Here is a 12,457-nt window from a genome sequence, read left to right on the forward strand (position 1 = left end):
AAATAAATGTTTTCTGTGAGTTAAAGTAATAAAGTAATTACCTTTTAATTTATAGATTCACAAGTACCTCTCTAAAACACTTTGATTTTTAAGAGAGGACCTAAAGTAAATGTTACACTGATGAGTTGAGATAGTGCTGTAAAGTAAGAATGGAATTTAGTATGTTGAAATAGTAGATAAAAAGTCAGTGATATAAGACTCTTAAGGACAAGTCAGAAGATAATTTAAATTTCAAGAGCAGATAGCAGGTTAAATCTTGAAGAGCTTCTAGGCTACATTAAAGGAACTTAGATTTTTATTTTGTTTTTGTTTTTGTTCTTTGAGACAGGGTTTCTTTGTGTAGCTTTGGATCCTTTCCTGGAACTCACTCTGTAGCCCAAGCTGGCCTCAGATTTTTTGTTTTTAATGAGTTCAGGAGCTTCTTACTTTGTAGCCAATGCTGTTAGTGAAGTGATAGTCCTGCTTCAGCCTTCTGATTGCTTTAATTACAAATGTTTACCACCAACCTCACTAATTGGAGTTTAGTTTTATTTTTGTTGAATTTATTATAGGAACTGAAACTATATTAAGCAGAAGATTTTTTTTTTTTTTTTTTTTTTTAAGATTTATTTATTTATTTAGTACACAGAGGAGGGCGCCAGATCTCATTATAGATGGTTGTGAGCCACCATGTGGGTGCTGGGAATTCTTAGAATTTATTAATTCTCTTCTCCCTCTTCACCCCCCACCCCATTTAAATTGAGGTGAAATCTTAAATTGAATCACAAGAGTAGCATTAGAAATGGGGAAGCTCTTATACAAGATACACTCTGGAGATCTCCACATTATAGATGTTCTAAGTGAATGATTTATGGCTGGAGATAAGTCCATTGGAGATGCTATGTGTGATGGAACACAGGTGAGAAGCAGATTTTAGATATAATTTACAAAGTAAAACATAGAGTCCATGATTGTGGGGAAACAGCAGGCATGGAAGCTGGAGCAGAAACCGAGTGCTCACATCTTGATCTGCAAGCACAAAGTAGAGAGGTGGAACTAGAAATGGTGTGGGTCTTTAAAGTGAAAGCCTGTCCCCAGTGGCATACTGCAGCAATACCACACCCCTTGAACCTACCCAAATAGCGCCTCCAACTGGGAACCAAGTATTTTAATGCTCCAGACTAAGGGGACATTTATCATATATTATACACATCTGTTTCTGTGAGGTTTATTTATGTGATGGAGTTGAGTGAAACTAAAAGAAGATTTAAAAGGCATAATTATATACTCATTGAGGAAATTAGACAAAGCTAGAGATATTACTGGAGATAAAAGAATATTTTACAGTGTTGAAAGAGTCCAGTTTATAAAATGTTAACCAACTTATACCCAGTAACTTTGATTCAAACTATAGGAAGCAGAACAAGCCCAAAAGTAGCTGTAGGGTTGAGAGTGTAGCTGTGGTAGAGTGCTTTTCTAGCATGTGTGATGTTCTAAGTTTAATTCCTAGCACCACAGAAGGCTTAACAAAGTAAAAGTAGCTGTAGACAAATCCTTTGTTGTTCCACAGGGCACATACAAAATCTCAAAAGGAAATGATGGGCAGCACTTTTAAAACTGTCGGCATCTAACCTATCTATTTACTTATTTATTTAGGTTTTTCAAGACAGGGTTGTTGCTTTGTGTTGCTCCAGCTATACTGGAACTCACTCTGTAGACCAGGCTGGCCTCAAACTCACTCACAGAGATCCACCTGCTTCTGCCTCCCGAGTGCTGGTATTAAAGCCTTATGACATGACCTCCTGGCCTTTTTTAAATTCAAAATTTTTTTTCTCTTTTTTTCTTTTTTTTTTGGTTACTGGGAATTTAAACATGAAGCAAAATTCTTCTAATTAGTTGATGAATCAATTTAGAAGATCACAACTAAAATTACTTGCCATTCTAATAAGATCTGTTTTCAGCTGAATAGTTAGAAATACAGTATGTTAAAGTTTGTAGAATCATTTAAGACAAGTGCTTGAAAGAAATTAGGATGAAAAGTTGAAAAGTAATTATGTTAGATTTCATCTCAAGAAACTCAGAAAACAGCACATTGAACCCAGTAGAAAGAGAAGGACATGGTAAAGATCAGAAATCAACACAATAAAAAGAATGAAAAAGAAATCAGTAAAGCTTCTGGGGGTGGTGGCATACACCTTTAGTCCTAGCACTTCTGAGGCAGCAGCAGTAGTAGGGTCTTTTTGAGTTCAATCAGCCTGCTCTACATAATGAGTCCTAGGACCACCCAGGGCTATGTAGTGATACCCTGTCTCAAAACAAAAGAAAACCCACCAAAATTGAAAAAAAAAAAAAGACATCAACAAAGTCTAATGTTAGTTCTATTCTACATAGTGATATAAACAGTGTTCTATAAAAATAGCTGATAATAGAAACATATAAATTATAGGTATCAAAAATAACAAAGGTCCTTCATTCTTCTATGTTATTCATGCTCTGTGCAGCCACAGATGTTTATAAAACACCAACTGGCTGCTATCATTATATTTCCATTCCTTTTATCATTGAATGAATCAAAATAAAACTAAGCTCTACCTTTATAGACCTTAAGTACGTTATTTGTCTATTTTCCCACCACTTGCACTTTTTCCCATCTGTTCTGCCCCTGCTTTATTATTGCTTTCCTTCTAACCTGTCCACTGTTAAGCACAAGTAAGGTGCTATTTTGCCTAGTTTTCTCAAGACTGGCTCTTTTAGTTTTCTAGCTATCTTAACATTTTATCTGTTACCCTTTCAAATTGACTGTCTAATAATCTATAATAAAATTATTGTGTTCACTCTGTATTTATTACATAATTCAGTAGTTTCAGACTTGGCCAGCACTTTTTGGAAGATATCTTGTCCAGATAGCTACCCAGAATAGAATTCAATTTCATAATTTCTGTTCACGCGCCATTCAAACCTGCCACCTATTATTATCTTCTTGATTTGAATAGTCTTTTTCACAGATATCATTGGTACTTTTTTCACATAGGATTTTCGGGAAAAAAATACAGATCATATGCGTCCAGACATTGTGGCTCTTCTGAGAAGTAGCAGAAATGCCTTTGTCTCTGGGATGACTGGAATTGACCCTGTAGCTGTTTTCCGATGGGCAGTTCTCCGAGCTTTTTTCAGAGCTGTGGTTGCTTTCAGGGAAGCTGGCAAAAGACACATTCAGAGAAAAAGTGGTAAGCCATCCTTGCTAGTATTCTGCCGTGATAATACTTTTTATTTTGTTCTTTTTTTCTTGCCATACTTTGGAATCATGTTTCATAATTAATAAATCACATATACCTTTAAGTGATAAATACATATTTCTTTATGTATGTAGGCATATGTTGCTATATTTTTATTAATAGATATTTATGGAAATAATGAGTGTCTTAATTAGGGTTCCTATAGTGTGATGAAATACCATGACCAAGGCTAGATACAAATGAGATCATTTAATTGGGGACTTGTTTAAAGTTATAGAGGGTAAAGTCCATGGCTATTATAGTTGAGATGGTGCTGGAGCAGTAGCTGAGAGCTTACATCTGATCTGAAAGTTGCTGGCAGAGAGAATGAGGCAGGCCTGGCAAGGGTTTTTCAAACTTCAAAAGCCCAGTCCCAGTAACACCTCCTCTAAGGCCACACTTCCGTCAACAAGGCCACATTTCCTAATTCTTCTCAAACAAATCCACCAACCACAGACCAAGCATTCAAGTATATGAGCAAATGAGGGTCACTCGTTCAAATCCCCACAATGAGTATAAGGCATGTGGTAGTAAGAGCAAAAATACAAGCTGATAATCATATAATGATTCAGAATTTAATTTTTATGTTTTCTGTGTTTTGTTCATCTATATTTTTTCTACAAATGAAATTGTAATTTAATATAAAAAAGCAAATTAGGAAACAAAAATATTAGAGTCAGTCAGTATAATATGTATGATAGTCTTGTGCCCCAGAGTTACCTTATCTGTTGACTAGCTTTGTAACTTAGAGTACTTTTTCTTTTCTATTAAAGAGTCAATACTGCACCTTTTCATTAAGTTTTTTTTTTTTTTTCATTAATCTTCTCTCAGTTTATTGAGGTTTTAGTTTGAAATTAAGATTTTTTTTTTCTGGGTACTTCCTCTTTAAGCCATAAAACATCCCATTTTATATTTTGTGTGAGGGCTGTTTCATAGACACTTGTGCCCCTTTGGAATGTGCTGTAGTATTTGCTGTAGCTGTAGTCTTAGAACATTGCTGCATAGTTAGAATTTTCTAATCTATATGTAGTTTGAGACATGCCTTTCAGTGGAATTGTGAGAATGCTTCCTTGTTCCATGGTTCCCAACTGACTTGTATGTACTTGTAGTAAACCTTCAAAGTCAGCTTTTAAACTTCATTTTTTATTTCTAGATTATATGTTTGTACTGCTTTTTGTAAATAGGGATAATTAAAATTTATTGGAGAAATAAAGGAACACCTCAGATCTGCTTTTCCTCTAAGTGGTTTTAAGAGGTCCTTTTTTTTCTTAAAGAGGCTTTAAGGAAGAAGTTTTCCTTTAAGATACTTAGTTTGAAGAACAGGAGGAAAATGAGATGAAATAAAAGTCAGCAAAGCTAAGTAGACCTGTTGTACAACATCAAGCATATCAACATCTACCTGTCCAGAAGAAAAGAGTCAGAAACAGTCTTTGAAGAAATCATAGCTATACTTTTTTTTTTTATATTTGACCAATTAATCCACACATACTAGGTCATCAGTAATGACAAGGAAGATAGATTCAAAGAGATCCTAACATAGATACATCATAATTAAACTAGAAATAGGCAGGCCAGATGGTTTAGCAGACAGGTAATGGCACTTGCTGCCAAGCCTGATGACTAAGTTTCATCTCTGAGACGGACAGGAAGGAAAGGACCAACTCCTGGAAGTTGTCCTCTGACCTCCACAGGCCATGGCAAGTATGCATTCCCCATCCCATGAATAAATGCAATTAAAAATGTAAAGTAAAAGTGACACTATGAGAAGCAAGTGGTAGTAGGAAAATGTTTTGTCATGTATAAAGGACCTAGACTAAGACCAACAAATGATTTCTCATCAGACCTCACTGGAGTAGGAGGTAGTAGAATATTATATATTTAAAATGTTGAAGGGTTGGGGATTTAGCTCAGTGGTAGAGTCCTTGCCTAGCAAGTGCAAGGCCCTGGGTTCGATCATCAGTTCAAAAAAAAAAAAAAAAAAAACACATTAAAATGTTGAAGGGAAAAAGGGATAAAAATGAATAATTTTACCTCCCACAAAATGTCCTTCAGAATGATAGCGGTTAAGATGATCCAATTGATAGCCAGGTGTGGCGGCGCATGCCTTTAATTCTAGCACTTAGGAGGCAGAGGCAGAGGCAGGTGGATCTCTTGAAGTTCTAGGCCAACTTAATCTATATAGTGAGTTCTAGGGCAGTTCTAGGGCTATTTAGATAGACCCTATCTCAAAAACAAAACAAAACCCAACAACAAGAGCAAAAAGATAGTCCTAGAGAAAAAAATCCTAAATGAATTATTAGCAGAATTTCCCACTGTCTTAGTAAGTGTTCTATTACTGTGAAGAGACACTATGATTACCAACTCTTTTTTTAAAAAAAATTTTTTATTAATTCTTTGTGGATTTTACATCATGCATCCTGATCCTGTTCACCTCCTTTGTATCTGCCCACTGCCTTTGCAAACTTCCCTCCAAATAAAATAAAATTTAAAAGAAAAAGAAAAACTAACATACCAAAACAATAACCAAGATAAAGAAAAATTAACATACCCAAACAATAACCAAAAAAAGGTCTCAGTATGGAAGCTGTAGTTGTGACACAGTGAGTCATACAGTATACCCTTTAGTCCATCCTTTTTTTGTTTTTTTTGTTTGTTTGTGGTTTTTTTTTTTTTTTTTTCAAGACAGGGTTTCTCAGTGTAGTTTTGGTGCCTGTCCTGGAGCTCACTCTGTAGACCAGGCTGGCCTTGAACTCACAGAGAACCGCCTGACTCTGCCTCCCAGTGCTGGTCTTAAAGGTATGCGCCACCACTGCCCAGCTTAGTCCATACATCTTTACTTCAAAGTGTTGACTGCATTGAGTCATTGGTCTGGTTAGAGAGGCCTCTGGCTTCTGCTATACCCTTGATACTGGGCCTTCACTGGGACTCCTTTAGGATATCCTGTTGTTGTCATTGAGATCCTGCAGCTTTGGATCTGCAGGTCTGACCCCTTCACATACTCCAGCAGTTCATAGATGGATGTTGGGGTGTGCCCTGGTTCTGGGACTGGGTTGGTCAGCTTGCTAGTTTTCCCTCAGTGACACCGCCAGAGTGAGCTCTCCAACATTGCCTTGGCTAGGTCACCCACTGCAGCAGGCAACAAAGAGCTGGGCTAGTTCTCCTGCTGTCACATCCTCAGAGCCAAAGCTGGCTCAACCAAGTCCTGCTCTACTGTTTTGTCTAGGTGAGGTGTAGGGCTGCTTCCCCAAGTGTATAGCACCTATTTTATTTCCATTTTTTATTAAGAAATTTCCTAAAATTAAATTAAATTATATTAAAAAAACCCAAGAAATTTCCTACTCACTATACACACCACCCTACAGCACCTCTTATAATGGAATACATTTAATTTGGGTTGACTTAGAGTTTTAGAGGTTTAGTCCATTATTGTCATGGCCAGAAACATGGCAGCAAGCAGACAGAAATGGTGCTGGGGAGGTAGCTGAGAGTTCTACATCTGGGTGGGCCGGCACAGGAGGAGAGAAACATTGGAGCTAACTTGAGCATTTGAAACCATAAAATGCCCCCCTCCCCCGCCCCTCTGCCCCATTTCCTCTAACAAGGCCATACCTAATCCCTGTCAAGTAGTGCTATTCCCTAATGACCAAGTATTTAAATATATGGGCCTGTTGGGGCCATTCCTATTCAAACCATCACACCCTATAGGAAATATGAAAAGAAGTATTTGTGATTGAAATGGTTAAGGTAATAGTAATGGCCTGGAGAGTTGGCTTATCAGTTAAAAGCACTTGCTGCCTTCCCAGATGACCTGAGTTAATTTCTCAGCATCCATGTTAGGTGGCTCACAACCATTGGCAACTCCAGCTCTAGGGGCAATCAAATGCTCTCTTTTGGCCCTTGAGAGAATTGCATTCATGTGTGCACATACAGAAATAGAAACATATGCATAAATAAATAAATAAAGGATAATACAAACATTAGGGAAGAAATGAAGAGCACCATTATAGTTAACTACAAAAAGATGGAATAAATATAATTTCTCTATTTTCTAGGACTCTGATTTGAGAGATAGGTGCTTAAAGTAATAATTATAATTCTATGCTGATCATTGAACTGATTAAAAGAAATAACTTTTTTTCTGATTGTACAGTATAAAGAAAAGTATAGGGGTCACTTTTTTTTGTGGAGCTGAGGATCGAACCCAGGGCCTTGCGCTTGCCAACTACCACTGTGCTAAATCCCCAACCCCTGGGGGTCACTTTTTATGTAACTGAAATTGTTTTTTAATTTATACTAGAGCACTTTAAATTACTGTTAATTATAATTTTCATGTCAACTGTTAATACTTTTAAAAAATATGTTTGATGCAAAGGAGGACAGTAATGAAAGAAAAGAGGACTAAAAATGTCTTGATTTGTAGAAAGCAGATAAAAGCCTTCCATATAACAAGTAGTTTATGAAAGAAATGACAAGAACAGGTAGAAGATACTTTGAGCCGGAGATAAGAACAAACACAGTTCATACTAGTCCCTGCTTGGTTAGTTTTTGTCCTGCCATTGGTCCATAGAAACCTTGCCTGAAAATGGTTGTGTATTGGTTACATAGTGTCTTGACATAAGTGTTTTTACTCCTAGGAGAAAACCAAATAGTATGACTTTCATGACTTACAAAATACAGCATAAGAAGTGCTTGTAGAGGGGCTGGAGATGGCTGAGAGGTTAAGAGCACCGACTTCTCTTCCAGAGGTCCTGAGTTCAATTCCCAGCACCCACATGGTGGCTCACAACCATCTGTAATGAGATCTGGCACCCTCTTCTGTATACATAATAAATAAATAAATCTTAAAAGCTGGTAGAAAGGTTTATGCTGGGTGGTGGTGGTGGCACATGGCTTTAGTGCCAGCACTTGAAGCCAGCACTTGGGAGGCTGAGGCAGGAGGATTTCTGTGAATTTGAGGCCAGCCTGGTCTACAAAGCAAGTTCCAGGATAGCCAGAGAGCTGTTACACAGAGAAACCATGTCTGGAAAATCAACAGGAACAAAAAAAGTAAAACCAGAAAAATTTCTCAAAAATAAGTTAAATTGACACCCGGTGCTAGACTGGCCACTATTTGAAATGGCAGTATTGGTAGAAAAGTACAAACATCAAATCCTGACTTCTGAAGGAATAGAAGATTGAATTCTGGCTTACGACTTAGAAATTATATTAGTAATTTGTCATACCCATACAGTGAAATGTTACTCATAAAAGGAATAAAGTACGGGTAAATGTTGTGCCACATATTTAAGAAAACCCAAACCAAAAACAAGAACAACAAAACAAAGTAGCCAGGTGTAGTGGCATGCATCTTTAATACCAGCACTTGGTAGGCAGAAACATCCTGTCTCAACCCCCTCCCAATAAAAGCAGTATGCTCTGTGAAAAGAGGCACAAAAGACTATATCTTATATGATTCTATTCATGAGAATTGTTAGTAGTCAAATCCGTAGAGGTAGAATTTTGATTGATTGTCTTGGAATGGTGTGGTGCTAAGAGAGAGACGAGGTTATAAGGGTGTAAGAACCAGGTGTGGTAGTGAACACCTCCCATCTCAACACTTTGAAGGCTGAGCGATACAGGAGTTTGAGGTCAACTTCAGCTACATAGTGAGTTTGGAGTAAATCTAGACTACATAGTGAGTCCCTGTTCTATGTATAGGGCATCTTTTTGATATGATCAACATACTTTAAAATTAATTGTGGTGATGGTGTATAGCTTTGTTAGTTATACTAAGAAGTATTGACTTGCAGTTTGAATAGTGAATTGTGTGATGTGAATTATATTTCAGTGATGCTGTTATATGTAAACAGACAAAGTGAATGTTTATTGTTCATTCACTAATAATACCCTCCTGTTCATCAATGGAAGAACATAACCAAATCATGACATATTTCTGCCTTGTGATATTATTGGGCAATAGGAAGGAATAAACTGGTGATTATCATAGTTGATAAGTTACAAAAACTACTCAGCAAAAAGTTAGACAGCAATATTATTTCATTTGGTTTCGGAACGGGCAAAGTAGTACATAGGGAAAGATGTGAACGTGATTGCCTCTGTAGTGTTGGAAGCAAGGGTAGTATTGATAGAAAAGGTGATAAAATAACTTTGGGAGGGATAAAATTTCTATATCCTGGTTCAGGCTTGCATGAATGTAGACATTTGCTTAGACACATCAAGCTGAATACTTAATAAACCTGGACCTAAGAGCCAGATGCAGTAGAACATGTCTATAATCCTCACTATTTAAGAAGGTAAGGTAGGATGATCACTTGAGCTCCATGAGTTTAGAAATCTGCCAGGCAACATGAGGTAAGAGGAGACCTAAGGCTTGGGACCTGCCAGAATAAAAACTTAGGCTCCAAGATCTGGCCTCATGTGTGAATGATGCAGTTGCAACTAGGATTGTGAGCTTAATTTTTCTGTCACTAAAATGGCTTTTGAAAAATTCTTTCCACTGGCCTTACATAGAAAAGCAAAAAGAACTTTAATCTGGTAAACCTTAGATGGATACTTTTAAGTTCTCTTTAAAACAATCAAATCTCTCATCTGTACCTTTTTAAGTGTGGCATCTGGATTTGTAGTATGTGCTAGTACATAATGTCAAGTAGCACTCAGGAGGCAGAATACAGGATTGCTGTGAGTTTAAGGTCTGCCTAAGCTACCTGGATTTAAAAAAAAAAAAAAAGTAGAAAACTTGCTTCAAAAATCTGTATCCTGTGTCTAAAACAAACAAGAAACCAAAACAATAAGTTAAGTAGTTGTAACTACCCCAAATAAAACCAGTTTGTGCAATACTTAGAAAATAACTTCCACCAAATTTACAAATTAATATAGGACAATCAAGTTATGTGAAAAGGGAGTTGCTACAAACAGAACACAAGAAGAATATAATTTTTTTTTTTTTGAGCTGAGGATCAAACCCAGGGCCTTGCACTTGCTAGACATACGCTCTACCACTGAGCTAAATCCCCAACCTGAAGAATATAATTTTAAGGTGTAGAACTGGTGTTATAGTCTGGAAAACAGTGTTTAAAGCCATTAAAATGCTTGTAAAAGGCATAAAAAGTAGAATGAAAGGATTAGGACACAGGGTATTTAAAGCATTAGATATGGCATTGAATCACAAAACTACAAAGATACAGAAATACCCCAGTGACACTGGTATACCAAATGGAAAATAGAGAACAGTGGCTATAGTAGTATTGAATAATTTCTTAAAATTCGACACAGTAATTTAATGCATTTTAATAACTATATTCTCACACAGAAAGTAATTTTTACATCTTGAATTATTTCTAAAAGATTATCAAATTATGTATTGGTTGAGTAGATTATGAGTATAATTCACAGTGTCCTCTTTCTCTTCTCCCCAAACTTGTCCATTTTACATGTCATTCTAGTCTGATACCTGGCCATCAAGGATAATTACTGGTAATAATGAAAACTGAGTATTTTTTTTTAAAGTATCTTGTGACAATGAAATGATGACAAGTTCTTTTTTATAAAAAATTAAATATTTGCAATTATCTTGGTAAATGATCAATTTAAAAAAAAGCTTGTTAGAATGCTTAAAATGGATTTTATTTTTAAGTCTGTTAATTTATGTATTATCTGAATAATTATAAGATTACATTTTCTCTGCTAAATGATGTTTTTAACATAACATTTTATTTTTATTATCAGTTTGATAAAACTTTTTTATTTCGTTATTTATTCAATGTGTTTTTCACATTATATATCTTAATCCCATTCATTCCCCATCCTGTTGTGGAATATTAATTAAAGATGTATTTTATTTGTTTATGCTGTGGAGTATTTGTTTAATGATGCAAAGATGTTTTACATTTGTTAGATTATATAAAATTAACCTGGGGTCAGGAGGCGGAGTCAGCAACTAACTGACAGGAAGTGGTAGGGAGGAACCATGTGTAGCTAGGGTTCTTAAGTGGGGGCTGAGCAGAAGGACGCCCTGTTTGGGGGGAAGACAAGGAGAGAAGGTTAGCTACTCGCTATTCAGCCTCTGTGAACGAGCAGAACTTCACCTGAACGTTGACTCCTGAGTTCTGTAGAGGGATAGAGATCCAGGTAAAGTTCCCTTTAGTGGTGTGATAGAGCCAGTGCTGAGGAACAGAATCTTGCCTGGTTAAGGCCAGTGTGGCTGAACTGCTACGGGTAACTGCTGAGTTACAGTTGCCCATTAGGACAGCAGTTGCTTAAGGAACAGCTACTGAATTTAATCAAAAATAACACAATGCCTTCCCATCTGCCCTCTGCGCCTGTACACTCTACCCCCTCCAATAAAACAAAATTCAAGAGAAAAAAAAAGGAAGAAAATAAAATGAAAAAAATTTAAAAAGAAGGAATTAAAAACCTCTTCATGGAAGCTGCAGTGTGACCCAACAAATCATACCGTATACACCTTTGTCCGTGCATCTCTACTTGCAAGTGTTCATTGCTAAGAGTCGTTGGTCTGGTTCGAGGCCCCTGGTCTCTGGTTGTGAGCCTACCGTTTAATGGCTGACCCATTTCTCTAGCTCCATTTGATAAAATTCATCCTTTAAAAAGCCTATTTTTATGTCTATCTGATGATTAATAAGATTGTGTTTTCTCTGCTAAGTGTAGATAATAGTCTCTGAATTTAGAAATCTAGCTTAGGGAATTTCATTGAAATGAAAAAAATACTCTGCAACAGGTTTTGAATTAGTCTTTCTTTGAGCTTTAAAATGACTTACCTTGAGAACTATTTGTAATTTATAATATTGAGTTCCATTCCTAGCTGTATAATGGATACTAATGGACCTTCAGTTCATTATGTGTCACTTAATTTGTTCCTAAATTATACAGTTTACATGTACAGAGGCAGAATTGTTAAATGTAATCATTATTCCCTAACTCTTAAGGTAATCTGAGTGAATGACATTCAGACTTCATCTCTTCTGAAAAATGGAAACTCTGAATTCTACCTTAAATCAATTTCTTGCTAATATTTATGGTATTGAAGCTGCCCCCCCCCCCATCCCCAATGCCTTATTGCTAGAATGAGTCACTGGTTAGCACTCATCTGGGGCTTTGGTCATTACTTAAATCCTATCTCTTCTCTTTCCTGCTAGTAATTCACTTTTTATCTCCCTTTCCAGTGGTGAGGTATAGATTCTCCAGCT

At 36.5% G+C, this 12,457-nt stretch overlaps 1 protein-coding gene across 8 annotated transcripts in view; it reads left to right on the forward strand.

Moving 5' to 3' along the window:
* Myo9a (myosin IXA) overlaps window positions 1-12,457 on the forward strand; it is a 218,134-nt gene that overhangs the window by 110,436 nt on the left and 95,241 nt on the right. For all 8 annotated transcript variants that reach the window (XM_036191772.1, XM_036191771.1, XM_036191773.1 and 5 more), the window contains one exon: window positions 3,011-3,206. In XM_036191772.1, the coding sequence (XP_036047665.1) occupies window positions 3,011-3,206 (196 nt within the window). The remainder of the gene's footprint in view (window positions 1-3,010; window positions 3,207-12,457) is intronic.

This window comes from Onychomys torridus, chromosome 7 (assembly GCF_903995425.1).
Source record: "Onychomys torridus chromosome 7, mOncTor1.1, whole genome shotgun sequence".
In the NCBI taxonomy this organism is placed as follows: Eukaryota; Metazoa; Chordata; class Mammalia; order Rodentia; family Cricetidae; genus Onychomys; species Onychomys torridus.